This window comes from Bos grunniens, chromosome 20 (genome assembly GCF_055505025.1).
Source record: "Bos grunniens cultivar Pamir isolate PY7600 chromosome 20, Bosgru_T2T1.0, whole genome shotgun sequence".
In the NCBI taxonomy this organism is placed as follows: domain Eukaryota; kingdom Metazoa; phylum Chordata; class Mammalia; order Artiodactyla; family Bovidae; genus Bos; species Bos grunniens.
In genome coordinates this window covers 35,797,656-35,822,757 of record NC_141184.1, presented here as the reverse complement: position 1 = coordinate 35,822,757, position 25,102 = coordinate 35,797,656, and the positions used below count along the sequence as shown (strand labels likewise).

At 43.4% G+C, this 25,102-nt stretch overlaps 1 protein-coding gene across 2 annotated transcripts in view; it reads right to left on the bottom strand.

Annotated features, from left to right (window-relative positions):
• Positions 1 to 25,102, bottom strand: part of EGFLAM (EGF like, fibronectin type III and laminin G domains) — a 394,377-nt gene that overhangs the window by 75,286 nt on the left and 293,989 nt on the right. For both annotated transcript variants that reach the window (XM_086361486.1, XM_086361484.1), the window contains exon 7: positions 15,482 to 15,648. In XM_086361486.1, the coding sequence (XP_086217612.1) occupies positions 15,482 to 15,648 (167 nt within the window). The remainder of the gene's footprint in view (positions 1 to 15,481; positions 15,649 to 25,102) is intronic.

Below are 25,102 nucleotides of genomic sequence, written 5' to 3'. Positions count from 1 at the left end.
CATGGAATCACAAGAGTCAGACATGACTTAGCGACTAAACCACCACCACCTCAGAGCAGGCAGCCTTCTGGGGACAGTAAGTGGAGCCAGGACCCATCGGCCAGGGTGGAGGCCTCATGCTATGAGACCAAGGGCAACAAGGTAGAAAGGCTGCTGAGGCTAGACCGTGGAAGATGGTGGATGTTGGACTAAGGGGTGTGGCCTTGATTCTGTAAACGGTGAGGATCAGGAGAGTAACAGCCAATGGAGACGCTTTTACATTAGCCCCAGGTGGCTCAGCGGTAAAGAATCCGCTTGCAATGCAGAAGACGCCAGAGACTCAGGTTAGGTCCCTGGGTTGGGAAGATCCCCTGGAAGAGGAAATGGCAACCCACTCCAGTATTCTTGCCTGGAGAATCCCATGGGCAGAGGAGCCTGGCGGGCTACAGTCCATGGGGTGGCAGAGACGGACTCGACTGAGCGCATGTGCACTAACACGAGTGCAGGGGATTTCTACTTTCTCCCTCTGTGCCAACCCACCTCCCAGCTCCCAGATCCACAAAACAAACCACTCTCCTTCCCATGCGACAGAGCCCCTCTGAATGCTGCCCGCCACGTGTCTGCTCCCTGGACTGGATCCTGAACCTTGGAAGGGAAGGCTTGGCTCAACTCTCTTTGACAAGGATGTGGCAAAAATATTTGTGGAATTAAGGGCTGATCCTTTTTGGTGACTTTGATAGAGAGTCCATCCTCACTCTATGCCTTAAAGGGCTGATATGTCGTTTATATGAAACTGTATTCAATTTCCTTATATATCTGATTGAGTATTATTCAAGCTGCACATTTTAAACCCATTCAGTTCAGTTCAGTTCAGTCGCTCAGTCGTGTCTGACTCTTTGTGACCCTATGAATCGCAGCACACCAGGCCTCCCTGTCCATCACCATCTTCCGGAGTTCGCAGAGAGTAAAAATAACTCACTGGGACCTGACCACAGTTTTCAAAAATGGAACCAAATGAAACACATAAAGCTCTGAATTTAGCATCCGTGAGTACAGCTCTGTGAGGCGTTTGCACGCACACACACGTATTTCGAGATATATTTGTGTGCTCTGGGCTGCTATGAGAATTGTATATTCTTACTGTGGGCTGCCATCCAAAAAAGTTTGAGAAAAATTCTTCACTCAAGTTGATTTTCTGAACGTCAGTTAATTTTCCAGCCTGATTGCCATTTTATTTTGAGCAAAGCTTAGATTTTCTCATTTTATTTTTGACTTGTAATAGGATTTCTCAGCCTCAGCACCACCGACAGTTTGGGCTGCATCACTTTCTGGTGTGTGTGTGTGTATGTGTGTGTGTTCAGGGTGGGTTTCTGTGCATTGTAGGGTGTTTAGCAGCATCCCCAGCCTTTCTCTCCAAGGTGCCAGTAACACCTTTCCCCAGCTGAGACAGTCAAAAATGTCTCCAGAGTCTGCCTGGTGCCCTGTAAGGGACCAAATCTCCCTCAGTTGAGAACCATAGCCTATGGTGCCCAAAATAAAGCTGAGCATTCAGGCAGCTTTAAGAAATGCATGAGAAAGATCTGAAACAAAGATCCTGAAGGGGCCTATTGCAACAGAAGATCTGGAAACACTGATCCCCAGAGATTCTTAATCTCCATCGGGTTCCCTCTAGACAACTGTCTGACTGCACAGAACGCTACCAGTCTAAGCACAGGGTTTTCACGAGGTGGGTGTGCAGCAGGACTCAGTACATGTTCATAATCAGAAGGTGCTCTTGGAAGCACCAAGAGAAGAGAAGAATCCTAGAACTTCCGGCTGAAAGACACAAAGTCTTGCAATGGAGGAAGCATCTCAGGAAATTCATGTGGAAGGTCCCCACATGGGATCATGGAAACAAAAGTCCCTCAACTCTAAAAAGGAGCTACGAATCCCCAGGAGATGGGTGAGAAATGAAGCGTCAGATGGTAAGAAGTGACACTGCTCTTACATGGAAAGGCCCGATCATGCATGCAAGAGGGGTCTCTGCACAGAGGGGAGGGAGGGAAATGCCAGGAGCGTTGACAGAAAGTGCCGTGACTCTAACACTCGTGGCAACTAGCAGTGACCTAGAACTAGTCGTATGATCTGGTGACAGTTAGTTCCTTATCAGAAAATCAGGGAAGCTTGGCTGGGTCCTTAAACAACCTATGGGTCCCCAAATTCCATGATTTGAGTTTGATTCTCTTTTCTTTTCATATATATTCTCCTTCGAGCAATATACTGTCTCTCTAGTCATCTTCTCTGCTGATTTCCACACACTACAGCCAGTGATCCCAGTTAAAATGTAGATCAGACCAACCATTCTGTTGCTCAAAACACTTAAAAATCTTTGCATCTAACTTAGAATAAAACCCTAAGTCCTCACCAGAACAAGACTGGACATGATCTGACCGTGGCCACTGACCTCCTTTCTGACCTCACTTTCCCATCATTCATCTCTCTTACTGTATTCCTTATTGCTTGTAGAACATCCCAAGCCTGCTCTCACCCCAGGGCCTTTGCACCTGCTGCTCCTTCCACAAGGAAGGGCTCTGCTCAAACCTCTCTTGAAGAGAAGCCTTCCTTGGTTGCCTATCCCAAACAGTAGCTCCTGCACCCTCCATGACCTCTCAGCCCCTCTCTTTTCCTCGTACTATATAACATTAAAGATATATTATTCATGTGGTGGTGGTGGTTTAGTTGCTAAATCGTGTCTGACTCTTGTGACCCCATGGACTGTAGCCTGCCAGTCTCCTCTGTCCATGGGATTCTCCAGGCAAGAATAATGGAATGGGTTGCCACTTCCTTCTCCAGTGGCTCTTCCCAACTCAGAGATCGAACCCAGGTCTCCTGCATTGCAGGCAGATTCCTTACCGACTGAGCTACAGGGAAGCCCATTATTCATGTAGGCTAATACAATAATTATTTACTTCATTCTCTACTTCCTTACAGGGACTGATTCTCCCACATATAAGATCCACGAGGGCAGTATCTTACTTACTGCTAAGACTTAATACACATTTTTAAAAAATGAATTGCCAAGTGAATGTTTAAGCAAGAGACATAGTCACTGTAGACTCAGAAACTAAATTCTTTACTTTCTTGAACATCACCAAAACAGTCTCCAGATTAATGTAGGGAATGACCAATGGTGATGTCTGATGTGAAAACAATCAAGAAAAATCCGACTTTAATTTCCAGTTTGTAGTTTTTCTTCTCGAACCCTTCCATTTTTCATTGTTCTAATTCTCTCTGAATTTCACAGCCCTTTATTTGACTTTATTTTAGAGATAACTTTATTGAATCAGTTCTTTTTATCATTAGGGCTTGGCATTGATTATAAGTAAGATATTATCATGGAGAAGGCAATGGCACCCCACTCCAGTACCCTTGCCTGGAGAATCCCATGGACGGAGGAGCCTGGTAGGCTGCAGTCCATGGGGTCGCTGGGAGTCGGACACGACTGAGCGACTTCACTTTCACTTTTCACTTTCATGCATTGGAGAAGGAAATGGCAACCCACTCCAGTGTTCTTGCCTGGAGAATCCCAGGGACAGGGGAGCCTGGTGGGCTGCCGTCTATGGGGTCACGCAGAGTCGGACAAGACTGAAGCGACTTAGCAGCAGCAGCAGCAAGATACTGTCAAAGTCTCAGATTACAGAAGAGATTTCACTTTTTGCTTGTAGACTTTTCTTTCCATTACAGTTAAAAGCTAAAATTAGCTGCCTTCTCTCATTTCAGTGGAACTAGTTAACCATGGAAGAAGTCAATCATCTGAAGCAACTTATGGAACCTCTCTGTTTCGTCCTCATCTCAAGCACCTCAAGAGACTTCAAACTGCTGATGCTAGAGGGCTCTCAGGCTCTGAAAGTCTGTGAACTATCGCCATCTGCTGGGTGACTTGTGAACTACTGCCACCTGGGGCTCAGTCTTCACTCATCCTCCTGAGAAGCAATTGTTGGTCATTCCCTAATGTTTGTGATCCTCAGAATCTATGGGTTTTTGGAATCCCTCCACAACCATGGGATCAAAATTAATGTTGGGAAAAACATTTCACTGGGCCATAATGGACATACACTTACATTTGGAAATATGGTAGATAGCATGGTTAGGTTTATGGTTAGATTTAGTTGACAAGACTAATGACCCTCCATGCAAGTGGGAAGGAGGAGCTGGAATCACCAAAACCTCTCATATGAGATCTGAATTTCAAAAATAGTTACATCCTCATAGCAGGTGATTTTTGTGCCAAAATTGTGTATGAACATCATGCTTTAGTATGGATGGTGGTGGTTTAGTCACTAAGTCGTATCCAACTCTTGCGACCCCATGGACTATAGCCCCCCAGACTCCTCTGTCCCTGGGATTCTCCAGGCAAGAATACTGGAGTGGGTTGCCATCTCTTTCTCCAGGGGATCTTCCCAACCCAGGAACAGAACCCTGGTTTCCTGTATTACTGGCAGTTTCTTTACCAACTGAGCTACAAGGGAAGCCCCATGGATACTATGTATCAAAACATCTATTAATAATGGTTAGAATAGCAGGAAGAAAGCTGGACTTCAAATGCCATCCATGTTATGAACTGACTGCACACATTGGTCTATCCATTGATAAACTTAAGGAGAGATGAACAACAGTCCTGACCTACCCTCCTTCATAGAGATATCCAAGGGGTAACACAAACTTGGACAAGCCAAAAGATAAGGAAGAGAATCATCAAGTGGCCCAGTTTTATATATTTTAGTGAAGCAATGTAAAAGTCCATCAATAAGGAATTAAATAAATGTGGTAGAGTTTTACAGTAATATATACTGTGGTCACTAAAATTAATGATGTACAGCTATACTTATTTATATTTAAAGATGTATACAGTATTGGGGGCTTCCCTGGTGGCTCAGATGGTAAAGAATCTGCCTGCAGTGCAGAAGACCCTGGTTCGATCCTGGGTCAGGAAGATTCCCTGGAGAAGAGAATGGCAATCCACTTCAGTATTCCTGCCTGGAGAATTCTGTGGACAGAGGAGCCTGGTAGGTACAGCCCATGGGGTGGCAAAGAGTCAGACACGACTCAGCGACTAACCCTTTCACGGTATTTTGTTGCACAGTACTTTCTGTGTAACAGAATAATTTTTTGTTACACAGTATATGCACTGTGGTCTCGTGTTGGGTTTTTAAAAATTCTGGATGATTATGGACCAAAATGTTAATAATGGTTATGTCTGGATGCTAAGATTAGAGACCATTTTCATCTTGATTTTTCACTTTTTCATATATTGCTCATATTTTTTTCTAATCATAAGTATGGATTACTTCTACTATTTAGAGACAATATAAAAACTATTTTGCTTTGGGATTACTGCAATGGTCTCCTTAATGATCCCGCTGCTCTTATCCTTGCCCATCTACAGTCCTTCTTTCTTGTATATGAGAGCGATTTTGTTGAAACTTAAGTAAGGTCTTTCTGCCCCTCTGGTCAAGTCCATCCTGCCCTCCAGCTCTCTCAGTCTTCCCAGTCTCCCAGTCTTTCTTCCCAAGAAAACTCAAAGTCCAATGGCCCCCACTAAGGTCCTAATCAGCCTCCACCACCTGAGACTTCCCTTTCTCTCTGTCCTCATCTCCTTCTACTCTTCACCCTCACAACCCCCTAACGCAGCCACACTGGCACCCCTGCCCTTCCATGAACACCCCATGATGATCCTGCATCAGGGCTTTAGCATTTACCTTGGAGCTCTCCCTCCACGTGGATGGATAGACAATAGATAGATCAATGGATACACATTGATCTATCCAGACAGTTCACCTAGTCTTTCTTACTCAAATGTCACCTTCTCAGGAGGCTTATTCTGACTGTACATAGGCTCCCCTGTTTCATTTTTCTCCGCAGCTCTTTCCCCATGACATGCTATCTACATTTTTAATGTTATCTCTTCACCTTCTGCCTGCCCTGACTATAATGTAAGGTCCGTGAGCATAGGGATTCCTTTTTGTTGATTTTGTTCACTGCTGAATCCCCAGTATCTGAAATGGTGCCTGGCACATAGTGGGCATGAAATATTTGTTTGAAAGAGTAAGGGATATATCATAAAATAATTTGAGAAGCCGATATTCTTTAGAAAACAGGAATCCCGTGGACATTAAGAATGAAGCTGAAAACAAGGCAGTCACCGACCTGGGATCTTGCTCAGGATCTGTCACCAAGTGACCCTGGCAGGGCTCTGGGCTTCAGTTCCCTCAGGTGCTGAATGTGGAGGAGGTGCTTTCCAGCTCTATGAGTTTACAAACCCTCAGTAAATGAGAATTACTGAGGTCTACTGGCTGTGAGACCTCATTATCTCCTGTATTTAAGGAAATAAATACAAATCGGCACTGGCCATCTACCTCTAAAGTGTTAAATTATGAATCATGGCCTCTGCTGACCTCCATCATCACTCAAAGAGAGTTCAGGGTGGAAATCAGGAATGATCACCCTGTGCTCTGGGAAAAATGGCAGACCAGGTCTTCAGATAGATAATTTCAGATTTTATGAGCCTAGTTCTTGTATCTTTTCGTATCTACAAAAGCACTAAAATCTTTCATGGTAGCATTTACTCCTTGTGACTAGCAGCAACCTTCTGCAAAAAAAAAAAAAATGTGTGCTTGATTGCATGTACTCCCCCTTCCCCAAAATCACACATCCCCTACCTCTTTGGAACAGTTTCTCAGAGCGATTTTAAATACTGTCTTCTGGGCTATAGTCCTCGTTTTGCACCCAAATGAAACTTAACTCACAACTCCCACATGCATTTTTCCTCAGTCGACAAAGCTACATAGGCAAAGAAGAATGAGATAAGATCTGCGCTCTCTAAGTGAAAGACCAAAAATAATCCATGTTTCTGCAATCCATGTAAAAGATACCATTCTCTTATTATATGAGATGATACTATTACTTCTTGTGAAAGCGTCCCCCCTCTAACCTACCTCTGCTCTGGGTCCTCGGAGGCAGACCTGTCTGACTTCTTGCTGTATCTGCCTATCCAGAGACACTAGCAGGGGAGTGAAAGAGAGAGGAAAAAAGTCAGAGTATTCGTTCTCCAACTTCCTCCCTAGGAGGCTGTATGTGACACATGTGTGAAAGTCACAACATTTGCCCTCCCTGTCTATCTCTAGAAGCTGGTAATTGCCCCCTCTTGGTTTCCTTGCATCTACTCAAACTTTTGCAAACAGTCCCTTCACTAAGCTCACTTCAAATTACCCAATTACATAGCCTCTGTTGGGCTTCCCAGGTGGCTCAGTGGTAAAGAATCTGCCTGCCAATGCAGGAGCTATAGGAGATGCAGATTCGATCCCTGGGTCGGGAAGATCTCCTGGAGGACGAAATAGCAACCCACTTCAGAATTCTTGTGTGGATAATCCCACAGACAGAAGAGCCTGGTGGGCTACAGTCCACAGAGAAGCAAAGAGTCGGACACGCCTTAGCAACGGAGCATGCACAGCCTCTGTTTCCTGCTGGGAGGCGGGAGACACCTGAGATCATTATAAAAGTCATCCTTCTCCCTAGGTTCCTTCTAATTTGCACATATCTGTTTCCTGTTTGGTGGCAGAATCAGACAAGCTCCATCAGACTCAGCCAGTGGGAACTGTGTCCCTCCCACACATCTGTCACTGGGTCGAGCTGATTTCTTCCATTCCCTTCTCTGTGCCTAACCATGATTGCAGCTCTTCTCGCTCATCAAAGCATCTAAGTGATTCAGAGGTCTAAATATTAAGAAACAATCCCTATGAAGAATTGTGTAAGAGCAAGTTTCATCTCTTCTGCTCCCAAGAGCAGAAAAGGTGAACCATGAAATGATGAGTATAAAGAGAACAAAATGAATAACAAGGAAATAGGAGGAAACAAAAGGAAAAATAGTAAGAACATCTTTGTATTACTCATGTCAACATATTAATGTTTCAAAATCCACTGAGCCAGAGTGGAATAAGTAGTATATGGTTGTTCACCGTGTGGTTGAGACACACTAGCTGACTGATCGAAGAGATGCTACAGCTGAAACTAGAGCACCATAGTGCCATTTCTTTGGAAAAGTATGTTTTCTTATCATTTGTTTTAGTCTTTCTTCCAGCTCTAGCCGGAGGGGGTAAAACATCGGTGTGCCGATTATAAGTAAATGGATGGTAATGTAGGATGTAGAAAGGCCTCGGAAGAGCAATTAATAGGTAGCAGGTATTTAAGCAGCAAAGTGAATCATTCCTTCTAGAACCAATAAAGTTGCACAAATGAGTGTTGCTCAGCTTTACAGGCATTGCGGCATTAGCAGATCAATGGAGCGATTACCTTAAAGGCACCTAAGTGTAAAATCACACCTGAAATTATGTTCATGCACAAACTGCACATTTAACACGCAGATCTGTCTAGGCAAGGAGGGAAGCAAACGATTTCTTCCTCTTCCTGTTCGTTTTTTCACCTTACATTCTGAAGATTTACAAATCAGTGAAGCTCACCAATTTATAGGCCTGTCCCAAGATCCTGGAGTAATGCCAAGCAAAGCCTCTTTTTTCTCTCCCTCTCCCCCTATCCTCTCTGTTCACAGCAGTGCAAACCTGTCTAAACACAGTTAGGTTATAGGCTCTGCAGGTCTCTTCTTTATCTCAGAACATTCATGTGAAAATTAAGTCACAGGAATTTCTATCAAGGGGACAACTGCCTTAGTATGCACTAATTAATCAATTGCAATTTTGACAAAATTGCTACAAAATAGAGGATTTCTTAAACTTCCTGGAGAATCTCCTAAAATTTTGGGGAAAAAAATCCCAGCATTGTAATATAGAGATCAGCAAACTACATCCCACAGGCCAAATCTGGACAGCCACCTGTTTTTCCAAAACACATGATTGTTGAAATAAATTTCTAGGCCCATGATGAAGCCAGTTCTGCCAGGGTTTCTACATCAGCAACTCCAAACTTAAGGCAACTTTCATATCCTTGAAAATGTTCCACTTGACCAAATATACAGTCTACAGGCACACCTCACTTTATTGTACTCCACAGATACTGTGTTTTTTACAAATTGAAGGTTTGTGGCAACCCTATGTCGAGCAAGTCTATTGGCACAATTTTTTCAATAGAATTTGCTTACTTTGTGTCACATTTTGGTAAATCTTGCTGGTTTGACCTCACCAGACCACTAAAACTTACTTCATATTGGCAGTAAGGCTGATTCCTAGAGAGATCATACCAGCCATGACATTTCCTTAAGCCAAAATCTAACCTAGAGCAAGGCTGACAGTGAAGAAGCTGCAGAAGAAAAGTTTGAAGATCCGATGACTTCAAGTCCTAGGAGAACAGCTCAGGGCACAGAGTCATAAAGAAAATGCGACACACCAGCTGGTGGTCACCTAGGTCGGTCACACCATCCTTCAGTAACTATGCGTGGAGGAAATGAGTATCAACCTCACCTTCATTTTGAAAAAAGTGGGCAGATGTCATAATGTCTGTTTCACATGTATTTCCTCAAAATAATCTTGAGAAGTAGAAAATATTACCTGCCTCAGACATTACTGTACCCATTTTTAGAGATATGGACACTGAGGCCCAGGGAGATTAAATGACTTTCCAAGAAGGTCTCACAATGAGGTAATGAAAGGACAGCTCCCTGGGCCTCAGACACAGCCACGGCTGCCAGACTCTGCTCTGTGCAAGGGTACAGTGTGTGTGGGCAGTGAGGAGCTTTCAAAGCTTGGTGAGAACTTTTCACAGACACTGACCGGAGTTTGTATGAAAGCTGCAAGAGGGTGATGGATGATAAGTCATGGGAATTGTGGAAAAAGACACCTCCAGTCCCTCCCTGAATGTTCCTCCCACCCCTAGGGGTGCCACGGCCTCTGCCTCTACTGGCTTCCTTGCTACTCATGATTATGGTCAATGCAGGGCACTGCCACCAAACACAAGCTCTTCTAGTGACTGGGGATAATGGACATCTGTTTGTCGCTACATATATGAGAACATGTACCTAGGAGCCCCAGCATGCTGAGCTGGTCTCTGGAAAGAGAGTCAGGCAATTACAAAGGTTCTAATCTCAGAGCAAAACTAGGCAAAAGCCAGAAGACACTTGCATGACAAAAGGGCATAAACTTCCCCAGGGGATGTTCTCAACCCAGGGATCAAACCCAGGTGTCCAGCAGTTGCAGGTGGATTCTTTACCAGCTGAGCCACAGTGGAAGCCCAAGAGTACTGGAGTGGGTAGCCTATCCCTTCTCCAGCGGATCTTCCTGACCCAGGAATTCAACTGGGGTCTCCTGCATTGCAGGCGCATTCTTTACCAACTGAGCTATCAGGAAAGCTCCGCCCCCCCCCCCCCAAACAGATGCACACCCGGCAACAACTGAGCGGAGAGCAATGTCTGAGTAAGTAGGTCAGTGCGACAGGAAAAGTGAGATGGGTTGGTGGGGAGGCAAGGAACACCATGGAATCAGGTTGACAGTACTGTAGAAAGTTGATTGGGGCCAGGCTAGATTGTTTTGGTTCAGCAGAAGAGGAAGTTTCTGAAACTGGAAGAACATGGATTGTGGGGAGAAGAGTATGGCAAAGATCAAACACCATCATACCTCCCTACACAGTCTCTGAGGATCTGAGACCACAATTACACATGTGAGCACCAAAAGGAAAATGTACTCTAATCTAGCATAGAAATGCTAAAGCTTATTCTAATGATTAAGAAAGAACACAGGAGTGAAGTAAGGACTTGATCTGAGTCATTGCCTTGAACTTAAACTCCCCAGATTTGCTTTCTCCCTTCTTCTCCTCCTTGCCTTCCTTCCTCCTTCCCCTCTTCCTCCTTCCCTCTTCTCCTTCCTTCCTTCTTCCCTCACTCACTCACTCTACTTTGTTCTTACTTGTGTCTCACTGCAAATCCAGGAGCTTGACTTTCCCTGTGAACCTTGCCAACGGGGAAACACATTTTTGGCCTGGTGGGTCTCTAGACCAACTTTCTCCTCACATCTTCTTTTGAATTTCCCAGATGGCAGCAGTAGAAAGCTATCAGTCTCCAAAGTAGTCACAGGCTCTTGGCTTGTGAAGTGGAATTCAGTCATTCACGTACTCAGTCGATGTTGATTGAGAACCTACTTTGTATAGGGTATTGGGAACAGGACCTTGAATAAGTCATTGCAACTCCATATGGAGCTTATCCTGGAGGAGGAGACAGGGCATTGCATTGTTTTGGGCAGTGAAAGGGCTGTAGAGAAGCAGGGAATGGGGCTTAGGAAACAGGGTGAGAAGTTTAGAGAAGCTTGTCTGGGGAAGTGACCTTTGAGCTATGGTCTTAAAGAAGAAAGGGAGGGAGGTCATGGGGACATGGAAAGATTGGGCAGAGACGGTTCCAATCAGAGAAAACAGCAGGTGCATAAGCCCCAAGGCAGAACAAAGTAAAATGACTTTTGCTAGGAACAGAAGAACACCTTTTACTAGGGACTGCCCTGAGGATACCAATTTCACGTCACCAAAAACTTACTGGTTCTTTCTCTGCTTATATCATGAGGATAGGATATGAGAAATTAAATGCTTTAGGGTGGTAGGACCAAGGGAACGTTCCCAGGGAAGGTCGTATAATCCTAGAGTTGGTTACACATGTGAGTGACTTTTCGTTTCATTTGCCATTGGGAAAAAAAAAGAAAACACATGAATTCTGACTTTTGCCATTTCTATTGTTTACAGTTCATACCCTTTATTACTTGTCCCATCCTTCTTAATCCAAGGTAAGCTTGGATCCCAGAGAATAAGTGACCACCAGACAGGGTGAATACTTGTCTTATTACAATGCCACATTTGTGCACCTGTGTCCGTGAGGTTCCATGAGCCCCCTGTTCTGATGGGCTCATTTATAAGATCAACCAAGGGAAAAAGAATGCCATGGAACAACAGGCAAACAGCAACGGCCGGTGGTATTTCTTTCTTGAAGAAAACAGGTATCATAGGCTGGGGTAAAGTGTGAGGAATGGTGATCTTCATCTTCTCTGTATTTCCTTAGAGGAACAGAATTAGGAGCTGACATGTGGAAAAATCTCTGCTGAAAGCATGGACTCAATATGGGTGGCATCTTTTATCATTCAAGGCCTGAAATGATCTAGTTCTCAGTAGAGAATCGGCAATTAAACACCTGGATTTTTCCTTCCTGTTCTGCTTGGAAGGTTGTGGAGCTAAGGGGTGGATGCTGAACACACATCACAATTCCCTGGTGAAGCCATCGAAACCCTCCACCTTCCTCATGCAGGCTGAGCACCAGTGAAGGAAAACACTGGTCCTGGCTCTGAGCTACAGGTTCAGAGCACCCGACATCTGCCAACTGACCCCAGCTAAGCAACTAAGCTGCTAACAGGGTCCTGCACTAATAGGTCCAGAGAAAGTCAACATTTTGCAAGTTGATAGGGGTGATGTGTTATATTTTTTTTAGGAAAGGTGGTGGATGCAGGCATAAAAAAGATCACAGAGGAACCCAACAATGGTTGGGTTGAGGTGTAGAGGTGGTGTAGAGGGGTGGGGATCTAAGGGTTCCCATGGGGTCTTCTGATCCTTGATAGTCAACTTGAACGTCCATTCTGAGGTTCACTGTTCAGGGAGCAAAGTGGGCATGAGCCAAGAAAAAGTCCGTACAGGAAAGATCTAGAGGTGAGGAAAAGCAGGAGCTGTGAGAAAGGGAAGCCCAACATGTGGAAATACTCATCTCACAGATTCCTTTAAGAGGTGTTCAAAATGTTTAATAGCTTCTTGGCTTGGGTCTAACCAATCACAAAGGCTGCCAGCTGTAAACTGCCAGGGCTATACCCATGCTTAACCAGAAGAATTTCAGACCTGTATGAATGTTTTACTCACCTTTTGGTATGTACAATATACCTTACAGGTTTTGAAAAAAAAAAATCCTTAGAGGTTTGTTCTGCACTGTCAGAACCTCCTGGTCCACAGATTCTACAAAGACTGTCCCTGTATTTTATTGAATTGCTGACCTTACCTTTCTTATGCTACTCTGCACTAGAAGAATAAGAGCCTTGTTTAGTTTGAATCTCACACAGGGAAGTGGCTTTAGCAGTCAGCGAAACCCAAGTTCAAATCCTGCCTTTGCAATTATTATTCTTGGCTAAATACATAATCTTTCAAAGACTCCATTTTTGAAAATCTACAAAAAGGGATGCTATTCTTCAAGCACAGGAGTTTTGCAAGGATTAAAATGGGGTTTCCTAGGTAAGTGCTCCAGATGGCGTCAGCTCTTAGGAGGCTTTCCCAGTGGTACCTCTGATAATCGGAATTTATTGTAATTCCAATAAGGGCTACTTGGTAATTAGACATTTTTATATATGGAATAGTGGATTTGGAGGTAAAATAACAGTCCAGACAAACAGCAGAATAAGAAGTATGAATGTGCCAGAATACAGGGTTTTCTAAAACATTAAAAGTGATCACGACAAAAATATCACAACTGAAATACCAAGTACAGCACATTCTTACATATCATGAGACAGGCCACTTAATAAATTCCATTTTTGTTATTCTGATTTGAGTAACCATATTTATGTAAAAAAAGTTAAATTGGATTTAAGAATATTTCACAGTTGAGTATTCACTGAACCAGCCACATTCCCTGCACACAATTCCTTTAAATGATCAAATTTTACTGCACACAAGAGACCGATTGTTGCAAAATGTTATACTTCTGTAAAGCACTTTCACATACCTTATCCCACCTAATTCACAAAGCTGGTATCCACCAATGGGGAAATACTTACCAGAAACTCCAAGACCAGTCTAGTGTTTCAGTTTTTAAAAAAAGTTCAAGAGATGCCCTGCTCCTGCCCCCTCCCCTGACTCCAGTTGTTCTAGCTCACCCTTCTACTTTCTTGTCTCTGTGGAGAAGGAGACACTAGGGGTATGAGGAAGGAAGTGAGCACAGGGCAGCTCACAAAATGGAAGCAGAGGAGTTGGACGCTGGGGAGGGGTGGATGGGCACACAGCACAGAGTGCCTGCTCACACAGCACAGTGCCTGCTCAGTGTAAAGCACAGGCAGGCCCTGAGGCTTGACTCAGCTACTGTGGTCCCAATTTTTGGCCATGCGTCACCAAGTTTAACCAAAGATTACAGCGTAGATCTCATCCAGCAAGAGTGGAAGGTGGCCCTGCTTCAATTTGAAATAAAACTGTTAACATTTCTTCTAGAGAGAAGGAGTTCCATCCTCACCACCTAACTGGGGGGTTTTAGCTTCCAAATTCTAAACAAGAGCAGGGGAACAATTGCTGGGTAACTGCTGTCATAGTGTATGTAGGGTGTGTGTTTGTGTGTGGTGTGGCCCCACCATATCCCCCAACAATTCAATCTGAAAGAGCCCTCACGTTCAAGATTAAGGTAAGAGCTGTTTGTAGAAGAGCCAGAATTCCAGGGGCTTAGGGAACTTGGTGAATCGCCACCCCTGGAAATAGCATGTGGGCAAGGAAGTCAGTTACTGGAGTGTTGTGTGGGGAGACGGGAGGAGTTTATTCAGATGAACTAATCAATAAACACAGGGCTCTGCGCTGGCCAGGGGCAAGCCTCTGAAAGTCAGCTTCTTTTAAGTCAGCTTCTTTTTAAGTCAGCTTCTTTTCGGAGAGCACCATTCTTGGATAAAGAGGACCCAGGGATGGCAATAGGGCTCTTTAGACACAAAAACCTGGAAGAACTTAAACTGGCAAAATTGAAGAAATGTCTTCAGACAAAAGAAGTGCAATAGTTCTCAGATCTCCCCAAGACATTGGGTACAAGTATCTCCCACTTCCAAACGACAAAGGTTTCCAAGCCAGACTGGCACGGTGGACTAAGCAATCAAAATGTAGTTCTTGAATCACGTGGGAGCTTCTTAAACCCCAGACCATAATCAGACTCTGACTTTTCACAGACCCCCCAGATGATGTGATGGACTGGCCCAAGCCTTCCCCAGCCCCCCAGAGAGGTCTAGGATATTCAGGAGCCCATGGCATTGCGGGGACCCCCAGCTCCACATCAGCCTGCTAGCCAGCTTGAATCTTCCCTGACCATCCTTCAGAGTGACCGATTTTACCTGGGCATCTTTGATTTCCTGGTGAAGACCAACCCTGATGGGTCTGGGATCAGTATTTTTTCTCCTATGATTCAAAGCTAAACCCATCTTTTTACAAGATGAAAAGGAACGGGGCTGGGGAGGCTGCACATCGTCTTGGTATGTAGTCTATTTTGTGCTCATGAAAGAAAACCGACCTCAAACTCCCTAAGGATAATGCAAAAATAAACCTTCTGCTGACCTCCTGTACATAGAAGCAGCCTGGCCCTGTTGAGTGCCTTGCACTTCCAAAGGGGTGAGAAAACCGCAGAATGAAAGGCTGAGGACAGCCCCAACGCAGGCAGCCAGCTGTGGGGAGCTAAGAAACCTCGGTCAATCAGGTCCTCACGAGGCAAGCCCAGCAAGGCAGCTATGTCTGTCTGTCTGTCCTTCAGAGGGGCTGCGGTACTCACGGGCAGTTCGGATGGTGCTGCTGGGTTGACTTCGAGGGCTGGAACCATGTGGATTCACGGCCCTCACAGCAAACTGGTAGTTGGTATCAGGATCGAGGCCCTTGATGACCATGGAATCCATCTGGATCTGTTCTCGGATTGAGGTCCAACTCTTGTCGAAATCTGGCCTTTATTGATTAAAAAAAAAAGAAAAGCAGAATGAAAAACAGTAGTTTAGGAATAGCAGAAAAAATGGAAGCTTGCTGGCTATGCAAACTAACGGCGTTTGAACACTGGAAGTAAGACTTATAAAAATAAGTAAACATTTCCTATTTCCTACCAAAAAGTCATCTTGATTTGACATCACAGGTAAAAATTTGCAGGTCCTTGCTGATAAATGCAAGCAGATCATTTTTAGGGCCAGTGTTCAGTGCTGTTTCAAGATCACTGGCTTTTCCTTGCATGGCCTTGACTGTGGTGAAAAGATTCCCATATAGGAGTTCATTTTCAAGGACTCTGCCTGCCAGATGTCTCATAAATAAGCCTTCCCCTGACAATCCCTGTTCCCAGGGGTCAGGAGAGCACAGATTCTATCTATTCACAATCTGTTCGCAAAATAAACAAATATAAATTTTTAGGGTAACTAGTTGTGTAAACTGCCATGGGAAAACCCAAGAAGACTCTGTTCACAGCCATTCTTACTCTTCACAAAATTGCACAACTGTGCCAACTTGCTGAACGTTCACATGTCCTTCTGAGAACCCTATAGAGAGTGCAGACCTTGACTCAGAGCTTCCGCCTAAGGGACAACATACAGGGGTTAAGAGAACAAATTCTGGAGCTAGACTGAGCCATTCAAATCCTGCCTCTATTGGTCACTAGCTGCTATTTCGCCTCTTTAAGTCTCTAGTTTCTCATCTGTAAAATGGGGTGATAAAAGTACCTATTTAAGAGGGCCATCTTAAAGGAGAAATGAGCTCTTTATCCTCAGCAACAGTGCCAGGCATTGTAACCGAGCAGGACCCTATGGGACCTTCCCAGTACAAGACCCCCAGTTCCCAATGTTCTCAGCCTGCCTTCTGGCTGTAGAAAAACTCTGTGTGTGTGTGTTCAATTGCTAAGTTGTGTCTGGTTCTTGGTAACTCCAAGAACTGTAGCCCACCATGCTCCTCTGTCCATGGAATTTTCCAGACAAGAATACTGGAGTGAGTTGCCATTTCCTCCTCCAGGGGATCTCCCTGACCCGAGGATCGAACCCGCGTCTCCTGCCTAAATCTCCTGCATTGGCAGACAGATTGTTTACCACTTGAGACACCTGGGAAACCCAGAAAAATTTTAGTCAAAGAATAAATGTAATCAGAGAAGTGAGAAAATGCAGAAAGAAAGAAAAAAAGAACAAAAAACAAGATAAAATAACAGTAGCTAAGCCCTTAAAAAAAGCCAAGGAATTTTAGTTCCCTCTCAAGGGCTTCCCTGGTGGCTCAGCTGGTAAAGAATCCACCTGCAATGTCGGAGAGTTGGGTTGATTCCTGGGTTGAAAAGATCACCTGGAGAAGGGAACAGCTATCCACTCCAGTATTCTGGCCTGGAGAATTCCATGGACCATATAGTCCATGGGGTTGCAAAGAGCTGGACATAACTGAGCAACTTTCACTTCACTTCACTCCAGGGGCTGTAGATAATATCCTGAGCCATGTCCTTTGAGCTGCTTTGCAGCAACTGAAACCTCCACCAGACGAAGATGTTAACTGTATGCTGCCCACAAGCACACAGATCCCAGACCATTTGGAACCAGAAGGTTGATAATATTGACTCCTGATTACCTCACCACCAACCAATCAGAAGAATGTCCAGGAGCTGGTCACCCGTTCCCACACATGTTTAAAAACCTTTTCCTGATAGTCTTCAGGACTTTTAAACACTAGCTACCCTGGACGCCTTGATTTGCTCCTGAAACAAACATTGCACTTCCCTTCACCACAACCCAGTATCAGTGGATTGGCTTTACTGAGCCAACAAGAGGACCCAAGTGTGGTTCGGTAACATCATCACATAGTAAACACTCAGCACGGATTAGCATTATGTAAGGGATGTACCCAGCTCACAGAGCTGACAGGCAACCCTGGGCCACCTGCTTACTCTATATACCTGTGAACTTCAATGCAGCAGCACTAGCCTAGGTGGCTAATCAGTACTTGAAATGTAGCTCATCTGAATTGGGAAATGCTATGAGTGTGAAATGGACAATGGATTTTTTTAAGTGTAAAATATTTCATTAATATTTATATAGATAATGTGTTGAAATGATAATATTTTAGATTCAGTGGGTTAAAAAATACATTATTGAAATTAATTTCCTTTGTTTCTTATTACTTTTTAAATGACCATATTAAAAAACTTAAAATTCCATATAGGCTTGCACTTTCTAACAGACAGTGCTGTTCTATATGGACTTCCTAGTTGGAGGGAGAAAGGAGAGCTTTTCAGCTGGTGAGAACCGCAAAATAAAATTTGGGAATATTTGCACATGGTTGAGGGACAGTGCAAATGGCCTAACTGGAATAGAGGATTTTTATTAATAACTAAAAATAACTATCATTTATCATGTTCTTGTGAAGTATCAAGTATTTTTCTAATAGTTTAACTCATTTACTTCTCAAGAGTATCCTATGAAGTAGGTGTTAAAATTAAACACCTCCACTTTCTTTGAAGAGGAAATTAAGGCACAGAATGGGTAAGTAACTTGCCTGAGGTCACACAGCTGAAAAACGTGAGGCCTACTTGGGTTGATGGGAGAAGATTAGACTAAGATCTTTGATGTTGAATGAAAAATGGGGTGATAGTTGTTGCAGGGGTTGGTCTCCATCTTAGTTTGCTCCCTGACCAACTTCTCAGCTCTTCAATCGTTAAACACTTCTGCTCACAGGTATCTAGAGGAATGTGTGTGTGCGTGCACGCACGTGTGCATGGTCATGCTCAGCTGTGTCCCACTCTTTGCGACCCCATGGACTGTAGCCCACCAGGCTCCTATGTCCATGGGACTTTTCAAGCAAGAATGCTGGAGTGGGTTGCCATTTCCTTCTCGAGGGGATCTTCCCAACCCAGGGATCGAACCCGCATCGGAATACTCATCTCCTGTGTCTCCTGCATTGGCAAGCAGATTCTTTACCACTGCACCGCTTGGAAAGTCCCATTTACAGGATGGCAGGAAGCAAAAAGATTGACATCTGTCCTTTACGAACAACTTAATATGCAAGCAAATAAACACTCATTTTGCTGAAAGGAGATGCGTGGACGGTGCATGGATTTCTCTAACATGCGCTCTCCTTGCTTTTTCATTAGCAGGAATTGATGAGAGACAGTCCTAAAGAGAGAGGAGTCCTAAAGCCTGGTAAAAGTTGATTCCATGGGCTAACTGTGCTGATGAGTTTATGGGACTCATATCTCACAAGAATTCACGTGTTTGGAGAAGCAGAGGTCACGGGGATGGCCACTGGAGGAAGTAGGGCTCATTTCTGTTTGGACTTTCCTTTCCCTAAAGATGGACTTCTCACGTAAACAAACTCTGCCATTGAAGAGAAAACCTTAGTGACTGGAAGGAAACACATTTCCAAACTCTAATTAAAACAAAATCACTTCGCAGAGGAAAGTCATAGGGGATGCCCAACAGTAAAGTCAGGAAAGATGTGATCTTTAGATAAAACTCTCCTGTTATCTTTTGCTAAGCTTCCCTTGTGACATTTATAGAGGAAAGGACCTGCAGCTGCGCTCAAAATGTGTCATTGTCCACCCAGGGCTACCTGCAAATATCTGCAACAATCTTCATTGTTCAACAGTTTCCCAGCTCCCCCAGCAAGAGACTATTTTGTATTTGTTCATTTAATGCAAGAAAGAAAGTCATATTTTCAGTGAATAAGAGATTGACATTATTAACATTTCATCTCATTGTATACACTGAGAGCAAAGCTCACGTAGATTGAACAGCAGTTCAAAACATTTTGCCTCTGACTTTGTCATGAGTTTTGCATTTAAATGTTTGTAGAGTCTCTAGGCAAACAAAAGTGCAAAGGTGAGGCTGAGAGAGAGAGAATCAGGTTAAAGTATTGTCTTAGTGCATCCTCAAATAATAGCTTTATCTTTTTTCCACTAAGTAAAATCATTGTATTCTAACTACAAAGTTGCCAGTTGAATCACTATAGCAACGATAGCCTGCCAATTTCCCCCATCGGGAAAAGGCTAGAGGGGAAGATGTAGACTAAGACAAGTGCTGCCATCCCAGGTAAAGATGGTTGGCCATGAGCAAAGCAGGCACTTAGACACTTGCCCAAAGAGTGGGAAGGGTTGGGTTGTGCATCCTATATCTCAGGAGACCAGTAGGACAACTTTGGAAGGTGGTTGGGCAGCGGAAGTCAGAGGGAACAGATACAAGTCTGTCAGCAGCGACTATTCAAAACCCAGTTAGCTGATTCAAGTAATCGAGACTCACTCGCTGTTTGGGTAGGAAGAAGCATCGCCATTGGCTCTGCTAGCATCAGCCTGGTTATCAGGAATCTTAGAGACTGCTTGGTCCCAGTGCTTAAGGGTTCTCAAAGATTACATGCAAGATTCTATGTGTGAACATCATTTCATTTTCCTAAGTAAAGGGTCCTCAGTCTCTTATCAGATTCTCAAGTATAATCATGATCCCCAAAATTTTAGAAGCCACTGTCTAGTCCAGTCTCTCATTCTACCCGTGTGGATACTGATGGAAAATAATTTATCCAAGGTCATAAAACCACAGGGTGGTATATATTTCTGTTTTATTTCCTTTCTTTGGCATTTTGACCACCTTGACTATTGCCAAGTTCACCCTTAGTGGGCAATCACTTTTCTTGGGATCATCAAACCCAGTGGGTGGCTGCCTTGGGCTACTCACTTGGCAAGTGATTAATGATTATCAGCCATGCATCCATCAAGGAAGCTATATTCTGGGAGGCTCTAAGGAACTATAAACACAGTTCCATTTTCAGAGTTTCTAATCTAATTGGTAGATAATACATTTAAGGACCAGCAGGAAGCCAGCACAAAGTCACCTATTTTGAGAGCTGTATTTTTGAATGGGTCAATGTGAACTGACATCCTGGGGAAACAATACAAGACTAGGAAGAATTTAAGCTAGATTTCAAATATATTTGGGTTCTGGTAACTGAAAAGGAATAGAACATCTCTGGGTGCAGTAATAGTTCTATGTATGGTGTGGATAAAATTAGCACCAGCTACATGAAAATACACTGTGGGATATTCAAGGACAATAAATAATATGGGTCCCTAGTATGAGTGATCAATTAATCTATATGAAAGATGGGTACAATATATAAAAACATTAGCCGTAAGTAAGTAGGTAAGTGAACATATGGCACCTCTCTGCATATCTCACATAGTCAAAGCTTTCCTTATCAGTCTACCAATCTGTCAGGCTACCCAATGATCCTCACTTGCTCCCATTAATCTAGCTACCCACTGCGTTTATTCCCAAATTTATTTATGACTTTTGTGTTTGTTATTGTAATTATGTTGCTTAATGCAACATTATATAAACTAGTGAATGTGAGTAAAAAATATAGGTAATAGCTATGTTAATGCTTTTGAAAGACTTGGTAAAGCTGAGTCACTACAATACAACTGCCTTTGAACTCAGTGAAAGCAAGACAACTGTAAAACAGTGAAAAGATTATAAAATTCCAGAAGAATCTGCAATCAGGTAACTTTGGAAGTGACTCTAAAATTTTAACTTGAAAATAATGTAAGTAGAAATTGTAGATGATACCTTATAAGTATGGTTAAAATGTCTATATTATCAAAAGTAATCTACACATTCAATGCTGCTGCTGCTGCTGCTAAGTCGCTTCAGTCGTGTCCGACTCTGCGCGACCCCATAGACGGCACCCCACCAGGCTCCTCTGTCCCTGGGATTCTCCAGGCAAGAATACTGGAGTGGATTGCCATTTCCTTCTCCAATGCATGCATGCAAGCTAAGTTGCTTCAGTCAGGTCTGACTCTGTGCGACCCTATGGACAGCAGCCCACCAGCCTCCTCTGTCCACAGGATTCTCCAGGCAAGAATACTGGAGTGGGACACATTCAACGCAATCCCTATTAAAATTCCAATGCCATTTTCACAGAAATAGAAAAAAAAATAGCAGCAAACCAAATTTGATAGCACATTAAAAGGATCTTACATGATCAAGGTGAATTTATCCCTGGGATGAAAGAGTGGTTCATTGTAAGCAAATCAGGAAGTCTGATACACCACATATTAAAAAGCGGAGACATTACTTTGTCAACAAAAGGTCTGTCTAGTCAAGGCTATGATTTTTCCAGTAGTCATGTATGGATGGTGAGAGTTGGACTATAAAGAAAGCTGAGTGCAGAAGAATTGATGTTTTTGAACTGTGGTGTTGGAGAAGACTCTTGAGAGTCCCTTGGACTGCAAGGAGATCCAACCAGTCCATCCTAAAGGAAATCAGTCCTGGGTGTTCATTGGAAGGACTGATGTTAAAGCTGAAACTCCAATATTTTGGCCACCTGATGCGAAGAGCTGACTCATTTGAAAAGACCCTGATGTTGGGAAAGATTGAAGGCGGGAGGAGACGGGGACAGCAGAGGATGAGATGGTTGGATGGCATCACCGACTCAATGGACATGAGTTTGGGTAAACTCTGGGAGTTGGTGATGGACAGGGAGGCCTGATGTGCTGCAGTTCATGGGGTCACAAAGAGTCGGACACGACTGAGCAACTGAACTGAACTAACACACCACGTTAACAGAACGAAGGAGAAAAACAGATGACCGTCTCAATAAATGCAGAGAAAGCATTTGACAAAATTCTACATGCTTCATGGTAAAAACTCTCAACAAGTTATGTACAGAAGGAATTTACCTCAACATAATAAGGGCCATGGGTTTCCCTAGTGGCTCAGTGGTAAAGAATCCGTCTGCCAATGCAGGAGATATAGGCTCAATCCCTGGGTGGGGAAGATCCCCTGAAAGACATGGCAACCTACTCCAGTATTCTTGCCTGGGAAATCCCATGGACAGAGGAGCCTGGTAGGCTACAGTCCATAGGGTCACAAAGAGTCAGACACGACTCAGTGACTACAACAACAATAAAGGCCATACGTGACAAACCCACGGCTAACGTCATACTCAGCCGTCAAAAGCTAAACAATTTTCGTCTAAGATCAGGCTGAACAAAGGTGCCCACCCTGACCATTTCTATGAAACTAGTACTAGAAGTTCTAACCAGGGCAGTTACACAAGAAAAAGAAATAAAAGCCTTCCAATTGGAAAGGAAGAAGCTAAATTGTCTCTGTTTACAGATGACATGGTATCATACAAAGGAAACCTTAAACATTTCACCCAGAACAATTAACAAATTCAGTAAAGTTGCAAGATACAAAAAAATACAAAAATCAGTTCTGTTTCTATACACTAACCAACTATCTGAAAAAGAAGAGCTTTAGGAAATGTAAATAGTTGCTTGGAACACGGCCTCATAAGACATTCACGACGAAACAAAAATTCAAGACGATCTCGTATGCAGAAACAAAAGTGCAAAGCCACCTCAAATGACAAATGTAAAATCTTACATTCAGGTTTTTCTTTTTAGAAAGCAAATGGCAGAGATATATGGTGGAGAAAACCCAGTGTGACAAAGATCTATGGGGAAGCAGGGGATACTGATCACAAACTCAATATGAGTTCTCTGGACAACCTGCTGTTGAAAAGGTCCAGTGTTCATATTCTGGGAAAAAATGGCTTTCTAGGTTGATCACTTGGCAGAAGTGCTCTAGATCCATCTCCACTGAGGCAGAGTGCAAAGGACTGGTTATTGTCTGGCTTGAGTCAGAGAGAATACAGTGAACATAGGCTAGTGTCTTTAGATGAGAGATAAGATGGTCAAATGGAGATGGTGAAAATGCCTTCAGTGTTTTTCATATCAGAATAGGAGACCCAATAATTCCTTACAAGGAGACCAATGGCAGTGCATTATAAAGAAGACCCCTAGACGGCAATTAAGAATGGTTGACAACGAAGTCAACCGCGTAGAGGGCTGAGCTCTGCACTGGTGGCTGTCTTGAAGCAGAGGTTGGGTGACCATCAGTCAGAAATGTAACCAGCTACTTTCTGAACACAGTCAGAGGTTGGACTTCATTCAACATTTCTGACCTCAACTCACAGTAAGAAATACATTTTTGCAAAGCAAACCAATATACCTATTCATATACGTATACTATATGACTTATATGTGAGTACAAAGCTGAAAGGAAAATTTTAAGAAAAATTACTTATCCTTACTGTTATTCACTTTACTATTTTCTCTTCTTTTCTTTTCTCTCTTTTTTTAATGCTGGTAAGATCCCACTAAGGGCTTCCCAGGTGGAGCTAGTGGTAAAGAACTTGCCTTTCAACGCAGAAGATGTAAGAGACCTGGGTTCAATCCATGGGTAGGGATGATCCCTGGAGGAGGGCACAACAACCCCTCCAGTATTTGCCTGGAGAATCCAATGGACAGAGGAGCCTGGCAGGTTACAGTCAATGGTGTCACACAGAGTCGGACACGACTGCAGAAACTTAGCTCAGTACAGCACGCATGCTCTAGATACAGCACTCTTTACGGCACTGCTTTTCAACATTTTTGAATGATCCACAATGAGACACACTGAACACTGTGAAACAAACACAACTGAAACACGTTTCACAAAATAATTCTTACTTTTATTATGTGTGATGCCTCTGATATTTTCTTTTCTGTTCCACTTTACTTTCGAAAAACTGTTGGTCAGGACACCTTCAACTGATTTCTCTGCCTTCTAATGAGTCCATGGGTTGAGAACCCCTTCTCCAGAAAGTTTGAGCTGAGGTGAGGAGTGACATTCAAGCATGCTACAGACATTAACTAGGAAACAGGACTAGGGATGGCTAAATGCTAAGAAATGCTTAGGCTAAGTGCTAAGAAAATTCTTTTGAGAGTGGAATTTGTTGGAGCAGAAAACAGCCCTCTAGGAGATTCATAGACCATCCAGAGTGGCCTTGACGGTGGAGGCCACTCTTCGGGGCCTGAGATAGAGTGGACCAAAAGCCTAATTAGAGTACAATCCAAGATACACGTGTCCTCCTTCCCTCAATATGGGACCTAGAATTCCATGATTTAATGTTTACTGGAGGACCCTGGATTATTTGGAAGCTCCTTCCTTCAATATTTTCTTTCATGTTATTCCTTCCAAGCATCATTTCCAAAAGAGAATTGAAATGATTCTTCTCTGGACTCTCTCACCTCTTAAATCTGATTCTACCATTATACTGAATATATTACCTTCTAATGTAATTTTATATTTCTGTCTTCCCTAGTAGGCTGTGAGCTCATTAACATGCTTATTGTCTTATTCATTTCTGTGATCCCTGGAATGTCTGCATGATCTTTCAAAATGCAAATTCTATCAATCCCTTTCCCACCTGACATTTCCCATAGCTCCCTATTCCCTTCAGGACGAACATGAGATCCTTTATAAAGCCTTTCCTGCTCCAAACCTCATTTACCTACCCAGGCTTCTCTCTCACCACAGAGAGCTCCAGGCTTCTAAGCAGGTCCAAGAGCATTTTC